Below are 13,813 nucleotides of genomic sequence, written 5' to 3'. Positions count from 1 at the left end.
CATATTTTTAGCCACTTCGCCAAAACTATAAACATCCTTACCAAATAAGCTGAATACGACAACACATGTAGATACATAGTGCATGCTCCTTCTGTTTTATTTTATACGACAACACATGTAGATACATAGTGCATGCTCAGAACGAAAAACTTTTAGCGCATATTAAAAGTACTTGGAACTGAAGGTGAAAGTCCCCCCAGTTTTGCTATAAAAATTAAACACCTCACCCAACTTCAATATAATAGACACGCTCAAAAGTTTTTTTCAAAATTTGAGTTGAAAGTATTTAATAGAAACACTTTATCATGTGTTCAGGTACTCAATTGAAGCATGCCGTAGTTCGAGTATCTAAATAAAATATACTAAAATTTAAGAGGCGTCAACTGGCATATATGGAGTAGTAATCATTTCATTAATATTACGGACGTGAGAATTTCCCCCCTCAGAAAAAATACCTCTACATATAACACTCTATGATATGGAAAAAACAATGGGATCAATGACATGTATTTCTTTCTCTTCATCACGTATAGAATTGTGACATAATAAACTGAAGCTCAAGGTATAGCTATGCTGAGTTGAGCTGCAAAGGCTGAATCACATCAGATTCTGGCAAACTGAGAGGTGGCAATGAGAAATGGCCGTAAGTAGAGCTTCCTTTTCTTATTGCTTGCATTGTGAGAAGAGCTGCTACTGTCTTCCTAAATATTCCTTCTCCTCCTACTGTTATTATTGCTTCTCTTTGGCTAATTGATTTTCCTTTATTACAAATTGGAAACATTGAATTTATGGTGCTTTCACACTCTTTCACCAGCTTTGAAATGACATCAGTTATGAAGAATGGTTGTTGAAGCACATTCTGTATATACGGCAACCGCAACAATCCACCAGTTCTCTTGTCATACTTCTTCAATATCTTAGCCAACCCTATGAAATTCAAGTCATAGTTTTTATTAGAAAAAGTCTACCTTATATGCACTGGCAGTGTAAATATTATTTAGGAAATTTTTTATTTTTGGCCCAACGGGCCAAATTTATGGGCGCTAGCTACAATATCAAAACATATAAAATAATTATGTATATTTATGCATACAATATGCATATTATATGTATATTTATGCTGATATAAATATCAATATATTTACCGGCTATTCTTTTCCGGGCGGGCCAAAAAGATGATTATCCCTTTATTTAAAGAGTTAGATCACTTAAATCTTTTGATAAATATTAAAGGATAATATGGTAAAAATAAAAACTAACCTATATTCACAGGTTAAACTACATTGATAATGTAAAAGATCTTTGAGTTATTAGTGTATATTATTTATATGCAATTAAAAATGATGTTTAATCATGAAATTATGTTTTTTTTTTACTACATAGGTTTTTGGAAACTATATGGTAATGGATGGAGTTTTTTGTCATATACCTGTATAGTTAATATTACTATAGTTGATTAAGAGGACCATTTCACCGTGGAAATCGACGATGTCTTTTTTAATCTTTGCCATCTCCTCTCTGTAATGCGCCTTTGAGGATTCATCAAATTTTGGTCCCCATGTATCAATCACTGTCTGTATTCTCTGTTGCAACTCCTGCATAATAAATATGAATCTTTTGATCAATCTAATCTAGTATTCGTTGAAGTAGCAATATAAAAAAGAGAGTAAGAAGCAACTACCAAAAAAAAAAAAGAAGTTGAATTCTTGAAGAGAAAAGACTAGTTTCTCTTCGACGGCAAGGAAACTCTAGGTTTGCACCCAATTTTATGATATACAGCTATTTTATCCCTACTATTTGGAGGTAGAAACCAAAAAGGAAAGGATAAAGGAAAATGGAAAAAAGGAAACACTGAACTTATGGTGTTTTCACACTCTTTCACTAACTTTGAAATGACATTAGTTATAAGTTAACCGCAGTAAAAAAGGGAGAATGTGGCTATGTGTGCAAAGAGGTCATTCCGTAAGTACAAGTGTATCATCCCTAAGGGAAGACTTAAGAAGACCCTTATTTCATTAAAGGTATTTTTGTAATGGTTAGCTTAGTCTACATAGCCTAGGGAAAAGAAAAAAAAAAGGAAAAAGTAAAAACATTAATATTAAACATTTTGGTTTTTCAGCTATTGATCAATTCTTATTATATAGTCTTTATGATATATGATTAAGCACATTAAACCTTTAACTAAGTGAACTGTGCCCTTTTAATCCTTTTGTTTGTTAATATTCACAATTCTTCCATAATAATTAATCATTCTACCACTTAATTATTCATGTGTTATGTTAAATTTGTAGTGTTACTCCATATATGACAGTAATATAATTTGTAGTGTGCAAAGAGGTCATTCCGTAAGTACAAGTGTATCATCCCTAAGGGAAGACTTAAGAAGACCCTTATTTCATTAAAGGTATTTTTGTAGTGGTTAGCTTAGTCTACATAGCCTAGGGAAAAGAAAAAAAAAAGGAAAAAGTAAAAACATTAATATTAAACATTTTGGTTTTTCAGCTATTGATCAATTCTTATTATATAGTCTTTATGATATATGATTAAGCACATTAAACCTTTAACTAAGTGAACTGTGCCCTTTTAATCCATTTGTTTGTTAATATTCACAATTCTTCCATAATAATTAATCATTCTACCACTTAATTATTCATGTGTTATGTTAAATTTGTAGTGTTACTCCATATATGACAGTAATATAATTCTATAAATTATAACATATTTTCTACATTAAAAAAAAAAAACCAAAATTATACATTTTACTTAATTAAGGTTAAGTGCACTAAATCATATATCACAAACACTACAAGCAGAATTCGTCAATAATCTTGGAACCAAAAATACTACTATTATTCAACATAAAATACACATAACAAACACGACTCAAGGTCAAGAGAAAGACCGACTCAGTGCCACACAAAAACAATTACTGTACTATTTGCACTTTGACTTGTTCAACATATGAAAGCTAGCCTATTAACTAGGTGCAAACTCCTTTTTCACTCTACAAAAAAGCCTCCAAATGCAAAACAAAGATCACACAAAAAATTAATTTACACAAGTAGAAACTCAATAGTGTATGTAAAAATAAAATACCTTATGGCGAATAACAAAATCCTCCTCTTGTTCAATGAAAAAAGAATTAAACTTATCGATCTCACTGTTCAATAAGTACACAAACTCCGTCTCCTCTGATCCACTCAATATAGCTGGAGCCAACGATATAAGCTTCACCAATTTCTTCAAATCTTTATATGACAAAAACTTATCCCCCCACCCGGGTAACGTTTCTTCAACATGTTGCTTCAATCTCTTCCCAAATTTCATCACCAAAATTGAACAAATTATAAAAATACTAAAGTTAAAATTGATGCAAATTTGTAGAGAAGGGAAGAAGAACACGTGTAATTAAAAATTGTGAAAAATCAGAGTTAGGTGTTTGGTTTTTATAACATAAAGGAAAGGGTAGGAAATTAGAATATTTAAAAAGCATATGCTTGGAGGTGATGAGGTGGCGGTACGGAAAAGTAAATTAAAAAGGACGATGAAGTAAGAGAAATTCTCAGCATATTCGTTTTTCACTGTGACATGTACGACTACTTTTTAAGCATTAATTAATTAATTAATGTGAAGCGGTGTTAGATATGCCACTGAAATAAGGATATCCATCAGATTAATTTTAAATTCGGTGAATGAAACGTGGCGAGATCTGCAAGGAAATTAAGCTTGTTAAGAAGGATGATTCTTTGGTATCTTCTTAGAATATTCCATCGGAGTTCGGAAAAGTGTTACATTGGAAGACCGACCAATATAGAAATAGAATAATTATCTTGGAGTTGTTTAGGGTAAAATTTTATAGGCCCGGGTTTACGTTAATTTAATATTTTTGATTTATGTGACACTATTTTCTTTTAATAATTTAAAAATGAATGATAACTTTTTATATTTAATAACAATTTATTTTTAATGCTTCTACATATTAGGATGGACGTTCATACTTCGACTCGATTTATAAAAATTCCAGTTGATACTTCAATCTTCAATTTTTCGACGATATCTACCAAATACAGAATCTTGATTCGGCTCGAATTTTTCTTGTTCTATTCAGTTCTTCGGGTACGAGCATGACATGGTGGACTATTTTCTGCTTAAAAATGGGCCATTTTTATTTTGGCATGAAGGCATTAGTTGATCACTTTCAAAAGATATCTTTTAGAAGAAATTGCACTGGCTGCCATTTAAATGGGCTGGTCTTTAATTTTTGCCCTTTAAATGGTTGGTCTTTAATTTTTGTCTTTCAGAATGGAATTTAGGGATTCTTACGTGGTGTAACTAACATTTACTATGTATTTATTATTAGTAGCTATAGTTTAACATAATTACAATACATAGCTAACTTTGAATAGCTAATTACAATTCGCATCAAATCTGAATGTATTTACAATTTTTCCTCCTACACATCTTCTATTGACCGGTGGATTTCCAGTGTCAATGTAAACCAGCACACAATCTAGATAAAATCAACTTTTCTTAAAATTTATCTCTAAAAATCTTTATGAAGGATTTGATTTTCTTGAGGAAGCACAATCAAAACATGGCTCCAGTCCATGTGACTTCAACATGGAGTTCACCGTTCGTCGATCGCGGCGGTGAGTTCGCCGTCGTCTTCTCTAGCCTCTCATTTCTCCTCCACCGCCGTCGTCTTCTATGGCCGGAATCTATGGCCTCGACCAAATTTTCTCAGATCTTAGTGTATTTTCTCATATCTAAGTGTATTTTATTTGTTGTATCTCAGATATGAGTGTATTTTATTTCTTGTATCTCATATCTGAGCGTATTTTATTTCTTGTATCTCAGATCTGAGTATATTTGTTATTTTTTAGTGTAAAATAGATGTTTCTTTATGTATTTTTCGCCTATATTTAGAATGAGGTTTTTTTTGTATATAAATGAATACAGTGAATTTTGAATACAGCTGGATATCCCTGTATTTTTTTGCATTTATGTTGTTTGAATACAACTAAATTTAAATACAATAAGTTGAATACATTGTAAAAGTAGTTACAAATGAATACAACAGAATTGAATACAACAAAATACAGTCGAATTTGAATACACGTTACTGTAGCTACGAAATGTAATTAGCAAAAGTGTAGCTATGCCTAAAAAAAAATCCCGAATTGTAGTAATTTGTGTATGTTGCCCTTGAATTTATGCCTAGCTAGACATAAATTCTTTAGGAACACGAAATATAATTTGTGGCTATGATGATGCGAAAATATAAATTTATACCCCACGAAAAGCTGTTTGTCATGAGAGACAAAAATTAAAGACCAGCATAAAATAGGAATAAAAGTGCAAATGACCCTATTTTTATGGCTGTTAAACGAATTTTGCATCCATGGCCTTTTGAGGTTCTAGAGACACAGGCTTGAACGAATTTTGAGTCCAAGACAAAAAAATATACTTTTTGCATCAATGGCATTTTGAGGTTCTAGAGACACAGGTTTGAACGAATTTTTTAATCCAAGACAAAAAGATATACTTTTATCATCAACGAAATTAATATATAACATTTCACACTATCTGATATGAGGATTAGAACTACTAAAGGATGTGGTGCATCGGATGAGATTGCTCCTCTGTTAATCAGAGATCTTGGGTTCTAGTTTTGGGTATGGAAAAATCCTTGGTAGGGAACGCTTCCCCCAAATGGACCCCGTTGACACCTAATTTTCACATCATAAAACGCGTATTTTAATTTTCCAAATTTCCCTAGTCCAAGATGGAGCAAGGATACCCTTAAAAATTCAAAAATTTAAAAACCCCGAGGAAATTGCAAAAATTGACGTTTAATTATTATTTTTCATAAAAATTAACAATTGCAGGAAATTACAACTTATTTACTTTCATGAATATAATTCAAAAAGAAGATGCGTATCCCGTTCCATCTAAGGCAAATTCAAAGAATTAAAACGACGTATGAATTACGGTTCATTTTTTTACCACATTTTTTACATCCCTAAAAATTATCCGGAACTATATCAATATTAGGCTCGTTTTGAAGCTAACATTTTAAATTTGTGAGTTTTAAAATTTTAATTAGCCTAAAATAACTATTTTATTTTGTTATATATGTGTTTATATCACTTAGTCATTATTTGATTTAAATTAAGAGAGGGGTTAAATTAATCTTTTAAAAAACTTAAGGGGCGTATGTTTTTAAAAAAAAAGAGGGTTTTGAGTGTTTTTACCCTTTGTCTTGTCCAGGTTTAATTTCGTGATTTCATGAATAGTTGAGCTCGAATTAAATCGATTAATGGGGATATTGCTCAGGCTCTTTGAGTACGGGGTTGCCATGGCCGGAACCAAGAATTCCTAGCCAACTTGCACACCTCATACTATAAACAAAGGACCTAGGGTAATTTCCCAAAATATTCAAGTGATTCAGGTACTATTTTAGGATTTCTATCCTATTTGTACAATGTATACGTTGGATGTACTGGTTCTTTTGTCTTATTGGTGACTAAGTGTACTATCCTAGTATTTTGCTGATTTATCTGATTTTATTTGAATTTTTAGGATAAAATTGGTTATATTTTGTGAAAGGTGTCGTTTTATGATTGGGGAGTAGTACATTCGGGAGTCAAGCTGAGGAATTTGCCGAGTTGTTATGGAAATTTGAAATTGTTTTCGAATAAGGTTGAAATGGGGGGAAAATTTGTTTGGAGGGGGGAGACCTAGAACTTTCTATTTTTGTCTCTAGGGTTCCCACTATTATCCTATAAATATCTAATTTTCATGACTAAAAAGGGGTCCGATTTTTTTTTTTTTTAAACCCACGGCTAAGGTTGAAATTCTCCCTAAGTTTCTACATTAGCTATACATGTATTAATATACTACCCCTCAAATACCTATCAAAAATATAATAGAACTTAATATACACTATAGTCATATTAATATACTACAAGACCAATAAAAATACTACTATTTTTGGAAGAATCTAAGAGTTTAAAGGCTGTTTAAGGGTGCCTGGTTGTTGGTGTTTGAAGTTTGAAGAATCAATCCCCATTTTGATCTTTAGGTTGCCCTACGAAAAGGTAATACTACTATTTTAAGCCTATTTTATTCTGTTATTTTAGTTTATATTGTTTGAATCATGTTGTGCTATTTGACTTTTGAAACTGTTTTGGTATGTAGAATGTGATAATAGAGTTGTTTAGATATTTTTAGTATCGTTTAATAAGTGTTTGAAGTCTTAAAAGGCTTGTTTGATTGAAAGGGAACCCATTCTATGTCTATTGTTACTGTTTCATTGGATTTTTCTTTGTTTCAGGGGTGTTCAAGTTAGTTCTGAGTCTTGAGGCATTTAATAGTAATATCCTGGTGTTATTTGAAGGATGTGATGTCTTAACTGGGTTTTAAAATGAATGGAGGGGTCTGTTTGTGTTCTGAGCTTATTGTCCCATTGATTTTATCTGAGTCTAAGATGTTTGATTTGGTTATATATGCTATAATGTGATCCTTGTGTGTTCCTGGTGTTGTTTAAGAGATCTTAAGTTTGGAAAAAGTATTAGAAAAATGAAATAGGTGACCAATCTTGACTTGAGCACTGTTTATTGACTGGTTGTGTCGTTGGAGCTTGAACACCTTGATTTTCCTAGTCTTAGTTATTACTGGTTATGTTATGGATCTTGCTTTGAAGATTTGAAGGTATAGGAGGCTGTCATGTTGTTTTAAAACTAAGTTAAGATTAAAACTAGTTTTGTTTTCCCATGTTTGTGACAGTTTTCATGAGATTACAACTTAAAATAAAGTTTAAGACTTGAAAGAGGCTTTGGAGGTAAAACTGAGATAAATAATGGCTCTCAAAATGTTTGTATGTGTCCTGCTTGTTTGACCTCTTGCAAGTCTTTTGTGACTGTCTTTAGAATTAAAAAATGAATTTGAGAACTTGCCTTTGTGCTTTCTGTGTGCTCATTACTTGCAAAATAGTTTAAAAAGGGGTTTGAATACCCTTTGAGTGAAAACATGTTTTAAAAATTGATCTTGAAAATTTACTCTTCTTGTTTACATTTAGCATGACGTGTCTTGAAGTTTCTGTTGGAAAGAAAGGAGCTTGTCAAGTTTAAAATCCTTCAGAAGGACTCATGTTTTCTCTGTTTTGTTTAGCTAGTTGTGCTTAAATGTGAGGGTTTGGATTTTGTGTTCATCAACCTACTTACTGACTTATGTGTTCTTTTATCTGAACTTTGTGTGACTGTCAAAAAGAGATTAAAAAAAATGTTTTTCTTAACTTGGCTAAAGAGATTTTGAGACTGTAACTTGGTTACCTGTTTTTGGTGGAAGGGTTTGAAAAGGCTGTGGCTTGCTTGTTAACTCTTAGTTGTTTACTCTTTGTGGGCATTTGGTATTTGACTTGCAAATTGTTAAAAGAGGAGGGACTAGTATTCAGAGCAAGTTGTTTTCTTGACTTGAAACTGGGATAATAGGGTGGGGGGGTGGTTAGCATGTAGGTAGCTTTGATTTGCTTCTGACCTATAGACCACTGTTGTGTCTCATATTGGCTACCTGTTTTCAATGTTCATGTTGGTTTGTCACTTGTGACTTGCATTTTTTTTTACACTTGGACTGCTTACAGATTGCTTGGTTCCCTTGGTCTAATATAATCACCTAATAGACTAAGTGTAAGGAGCCTAAACTAGGACTAAAGATGCTTTAAGGGACTGAGTGTAATACTGGTTTTCGTAACTCACACCCCCCCCCCCTCCCCCCGTCATTTGCTTATAAAAATCTGAGATTGCCTCATATGTTTCTTGTCCTTTATCTACTTGCTTTTGAAAGTGAACCATGTCTGATACTGTTAAAGGCCTAGGATAGTTTCATGCCTCCCCCCCCCCCTAACCTCATTTCTGAGACTTCTGAATACCCCTATGAATCTTGTCTTTGTTGTGTTAGTCACAGAAGCTGCCTATACTTGTCTTGACCTGTGCTTGTACCTCTTGGCCAACTGTTGAACCATGTTGTACCTAGCATTCCATTTCCAGCCTAGTATATCATTCATGCCCCATTATGATCCACCAAGATTTCTACTTGCACCTGTGATCCTTTGTGTAATCCTGGGAACAGAATTGAGGTTATATCATCATTTGAGACCTTTGCTAGTATCCTATAGGGCCTGCCAATATACTTTGTGATTCTGCTAAATCAAGTTCTGAGACTTATATTGAAGTCTTTGGCCAAGATTTTCAAATCCTGAGAATATAACTTGCATCACTTGAACATTTTATCCTGCTTTAGACTAAAACCAGTCCAGAAACAATTCTTGGCCAGTAACCTTGTGTTACACCTCGAAAAATTTCCCGATAGCACAGTGAATAGACTAACGAAGGGCATGATGTATGCGATGTTTTGATAAGTAAGAAATGACATTTGATGACCCTACACGAGATTTCAAATGCATTTAAGATAAGGAAAGAAAGTTGTTAAGGAAAGCAAGTCATATGTTGTGTATCAGACAAGAATTACGAGCATCGAGTTAATGACGTTCTAATGATGCTTTGGAGAAGAGTTATGACGTCCCTCAGATTGATATTGAGGTGTTAAACAAGTGTTAAGAAGGTTCCATAAGGATCGGAGATCAAACGAGTCGACGAGAACAAGTTTCGGATAGCTGGGCATTATACGGCCAGACATACTGGCCGTATAAAACATACGGACCGTATGTCCAGCCGTATGTTCTGCCCAGAACAAGGGTCTTCACTGGACCAAACATACGGTCAGTATAAAATATACGGACCGTATGTTGGTCCGTATGTTCTGGTCGGGGCTGAACTTCAACGTTGATATAAGGACCCCTCTTTCATTTTAATTCATTTCATTTTCACTCCATAAGTCAAGAAACCTCTAGAATATTCTCCACTCTTCATCCATAAGAACACAAAGGAAATTGATGATCAACTTCATCAAACCAACAAAAATCAAGAGTGTGAAACACATTAAAGTCATCCAAGCCAAAAAATTTCAAGAGAAGTGAACTAGGGTTTTGGTGCAAGAAGAGTATTGCCACTCAAGTCTTGTTCCTACACTATCTAAGGTAAGTTTCATGGTATTTTCATGTTGTTTGAGGTATTGATAAGTTGAAACACTTGGATTGTAGAAGAATATAGAAAATGGGTCATAAATGTGGGAATTGTGTCATTGTTGAGTAGTAGTTAGAAAGAATCATGAATATGGATATGTTGTGATTGTAAGTACGTTATGAATGACATTTAGAACATGAAATAAGCATATGTGAAAGAATGCGATAGTGAACTTTGATCATGATTATGGAGAATTGAAGTGAAATTATGAAATGTGGATAATGCAATTAAAAGATGATTGTTGTTTATGATATTGTGATTGTTGTTATGAGTGTTTGGGAGTTGATATGGAATAGGGAGGAAGTCGTATAAACAAAGGAAATGCTGCCCAATTTCTCTAGCTTTAGTAAGCACGTTCTTATAATTGTATAGCTAACGTCGATACGAATTCTCTTGAAGGTAGAACGTGTGCATTAAAGGAGAACGAGCAAGCGATAGAATAATTAAACGACAAAGGTATGTTAGGCTAGTCCTTTCTTTCTAAGGCATGAATCTTATGGCATGAATTTCCTCCTTCTTCATGAATGTCCTATCTTCCAGAAAACTAAGAGTCTTTGTTCATGAATAGCCATATGACATAAGAGATACACTATGAGTAAGATAATGATGATGATAAGCTTAAGTCTAAAGATTCTAGAGTCCATGATATGATGTTCCTATCAAGCTAATGATGCTATCTATAATCTATAGATGTTGATCGTTATATACACTCACCTTATGCTAATTCCTTCAAGGTGAGGCAGAATGTTTATGAATGCTCCATAATATAATCGGGGGTTCACGACCTTATGTCACCCTGATAAAGTATAGTTGTCCTTGAGTTTCCACGCATGTATTATGATGAGTATATGAAGATGAGTATATGATGATGATGTTACACTGCGCCTATATGGCGGGCAACACCGCTAAGGCGGGCGGCAGACAACATGGCCAGATGGCATGGGCAAACACCACTAGTGGGCGACATGAGATGGTACCCCAGAGGTGGGAGGCCTGGACGCAGGCTAATGCTAATGATTATCACACCGTACCTATATGGTCGGGCAGTTTATACATATATGCATACATGATATGATGATGATTATGAAGTAAGCCAGCATGCATTATTTCTTTTATGATTCACAGTCAGTTACAGATTTCTCCTCATTTGATGCCTCCTCATTTCATTGATGTATTATTATTGTTTATGCCTTACATACTCAGTACAATGTTCGTACTAACGTCCGTTTTCTTTGGACGCTGTGTTCATGCCCACAGGTAGACAGGAAGGTAATCCAGACTCGTAGGAGCTATTAGCTGATTGAGAGCACTCCATTGCTTCAGAGGTGCCATTGATTTATTCTTTTGGTATATACATGCTTTGGGCATGACGGGGTCCTGTCCCGTCTATATGTCTAGTACCCGCAGGCTCGTAGATAACGGTGCCACAAGGTAGTATGGTCTCTGACAGTTCTCATTGTATATATATATATATATATATATATATATATATATATATTATTTTGATAGCCGAAGGGCTCATGTATATAAAGTGAATATGTTCCAAATGATAATAGTTTTCTATGATTATGAGCAGATGAGTAAGAGAATGAGAGGTGCTCGGTGGTTAGCCCCGGGTGCCCGTCATGGCCCTAGTCGGGTCGTGACACCTTGCTCCTGTGATGTTATGATTGATTGATTAAAGACCTTAAAAATGAGTCTGAACCTAATCTAACTTGTTTAAAAACTTGAAAGCGATTCTCTGAACTAGCTCAGTCCTTTCACTTGATTACTGAACTCTTTTGAAACATGCTTGTGTCTTGATATTTTTTTTGTTCTATTTTCTTGTACTCTGTACTTGGCATTGGCTTCCTTGTCTCCGTCCTTCCTCCATATTGTTGCTGTTTCTCCCCTTTGTTCTATGAATCCTACTTGGTTCTTGTTTGTAGTATTATTGCTTCTGTGTCTTGGCATTGGCTTCCTTGTATCCATCCTTCCTCCATGTTGTTGCTGTTTCTCCCCTTTGTTCTATGAATCCTACTTGGTTCTTGTTTGTTTTTTTTATACTCTGAGTCCTACCTTGTCTTGTTTTGTTCTGGAGTTTGAAATCTCCTACACCTTGCCTTATTTGCTTATGTGAACTTGAGGCCTTCCTGCTTTTCTCCATTCTAGGATTAACTTAAGATCTTGGGTGATTTATTATAATTCAAACAGTTGAGACTGGTTGGGTATAGATATATATACTAGGTATATGGAGGGTATGCAATCTTGTTTTGCTCTCCATAGGTGCATATTATTGGTATATCATGTATACCACAACTTTGACATTTAGGAGAAATTTAAGAAAAACTGAGTAGTATACCAGTGGTATATCATGTATATCAGCTCTTGATACTTAGGAAAAATTTGAGAAAAACTGGAGTAGTATATCTGTGATATATCATGTATATTACCTCTTAATACTTAGGAGATTTTTGGGCCTATTACCCGTGTGTGATTTATTATCATTATTATTTTGGGCTTATTTCTTATCTAGGCTGATGTTGTTTGTCTGCTGTTACAAAGTATTAAGTGGGCTAGGGCCAATAAATTGTAAATTCATTTTTTGGCTTTTGTAATAATCATTGTAGTCTTAATTTCTGTACTTAGTCTTATTCATGAATGTATACTAACATTAAACATACCTGTTTGTATTTTTGCCCATTTAAACCGTTGGTGGGCCTCAACGGGGTCCACTAACGTATCTAGATCGAGTCAACCCAATTTGGAGCGAAATTGAGCTTACATTGGAATTAAGACAAACCCGATTGCATAGACATTTCTCTTTTGGGCTTGGTCGGCCCAAATTCTCTATCTCCTTTAATTATGTATTTTAAATTATTGTTTGTGCAATTATCATGTCTATTGGAACCCTTAAGAGATTGTCATATTTTAAAGTCGCCAAAAGGAATTTTTTATAAAAGTTGAGACTGATATTAGTGCATTGGTGCAAACTTGGGACTAATGTGAACAAAAGGACCAAAACTGTCGATTTTTTTTACAAAATTTGGGACTGATTGGAACACTTATGAAACCTATGGACTTATGGCATGTGGACTGATTTGGACCAATGTTTAAAACTTGTGAGACTAATTGCAATTATTTAGACCTAGACTAAAATAAAATTTGACTAACAATTGACCAAAAGCTTAGAAATAAAAGATGGACTACATATATGTGTATTATATGGACTATGAGCCTGTTTGAATGGGCTTATGCCTATAAGCTGTTTGCAGCTTATAAGCTAAAAAAAATAAGTTGGGGTAGTCTAACTTATTTTTTTGGCTTATAAGTTATTTTCAGCTTATAAGCTGCTTTAGATAAGCTAAGTTAAATGGGCTCAATTATTTTTTTGAGCTTATTTTAAGCACAAAATGACTTTAAGCTGGCTAGCCAAACACTCAAAAAGCTGAAAACAGCTTATAAGCAACTTATAAGCCAATCCAAACGGGCTCTATAATAGTATATTTAAATTATTTTTTCTAAAAAACTATTTTCTTATACTTCGAAATATTTTTTCAAACTATTTTTTGGGTGGACTTACGTAGAGTCCTACTTAGGCTAAGAGCCTTCGTGTATTAGCCTAAGTGTTCTAGTCCGACACCCTAAACACCCAATTTTGGGCAAAATTTCACCACTTTTGATTCTTGAAA

The 13,813-nt window shown here is 33.9% G+C and overlaps 1 protein-coding gene across 1 annotated transcript; it reads right to left on the bottom strand.

The window, feature by feature from the left end:
• Positions 1-479: 479 nt before the first annotated feature.
• LOC132053581 (SPX domain-containing protein 3-like) lies at positions 480-3,572 on the bottom strand. Its single transcript, XM_059445666.1, has 3 exons — positions 3,097-3,572; positions 1,430-1,595; positions 480-927 (listed from the first exon to the last, which is right to left on the bottom strand). Exons 1-3 carry the CDS (start codon positions 3,325-3,327, stop codon positions 569-571), a joined length of 756 nt encoding a protein of 251 aa, XP_059301649.1. The 5' UTR covers positions 3,328-3,572; the 3' UTR covers positions 480-568.
• Positions 3,573-13,813: the final 10,241 nt, after the last annotated feature.

This window comes from Lycium ferocissimum, chromosome 4 (assembly GCF_029784015.1).
Source record: "Lycium ferocissimum isolate CSIRO_LF1 chromosome 4, AGI_CSIRO_Lferr_CH_V1, whole genome shotgun sequence".
Lineage (NCBI taxonomy): Eukaryota > Viridiplantae > Streptophyta > Magnoliopsida > Solanales > Solanaceae > Lycium > Lycium ferocissimum.
Note: the sequence above shows the minus strand (reverse complement) of the source record. Positions and strands in the feature narration are given on the sequence as shown.

Bases quoted from the DNA above. Each gene is read 5' to 3' on its own strand.
- LOC132053581 (XM_059445666.1), bottom strand. From the start codon at position 3,327: ATGAAATTTGGGAAGAGATTGAAGCAACATGTTGAAGAAACGTTACCC. The intron at 1,596-3,096 runs GTATTTTATTTT...TTTATTATGCAG, and splicing joins ATTTTGTTATTCGCCATAAG to GAGTTGCAACAGAGAATACA. The intron at 928-1,429 runs GTATATGACAAA...TGAATTTCATAG, and splicing joins TAGTAATATTAACTATACAG to GGTTGGCTAAGATATTGAAG.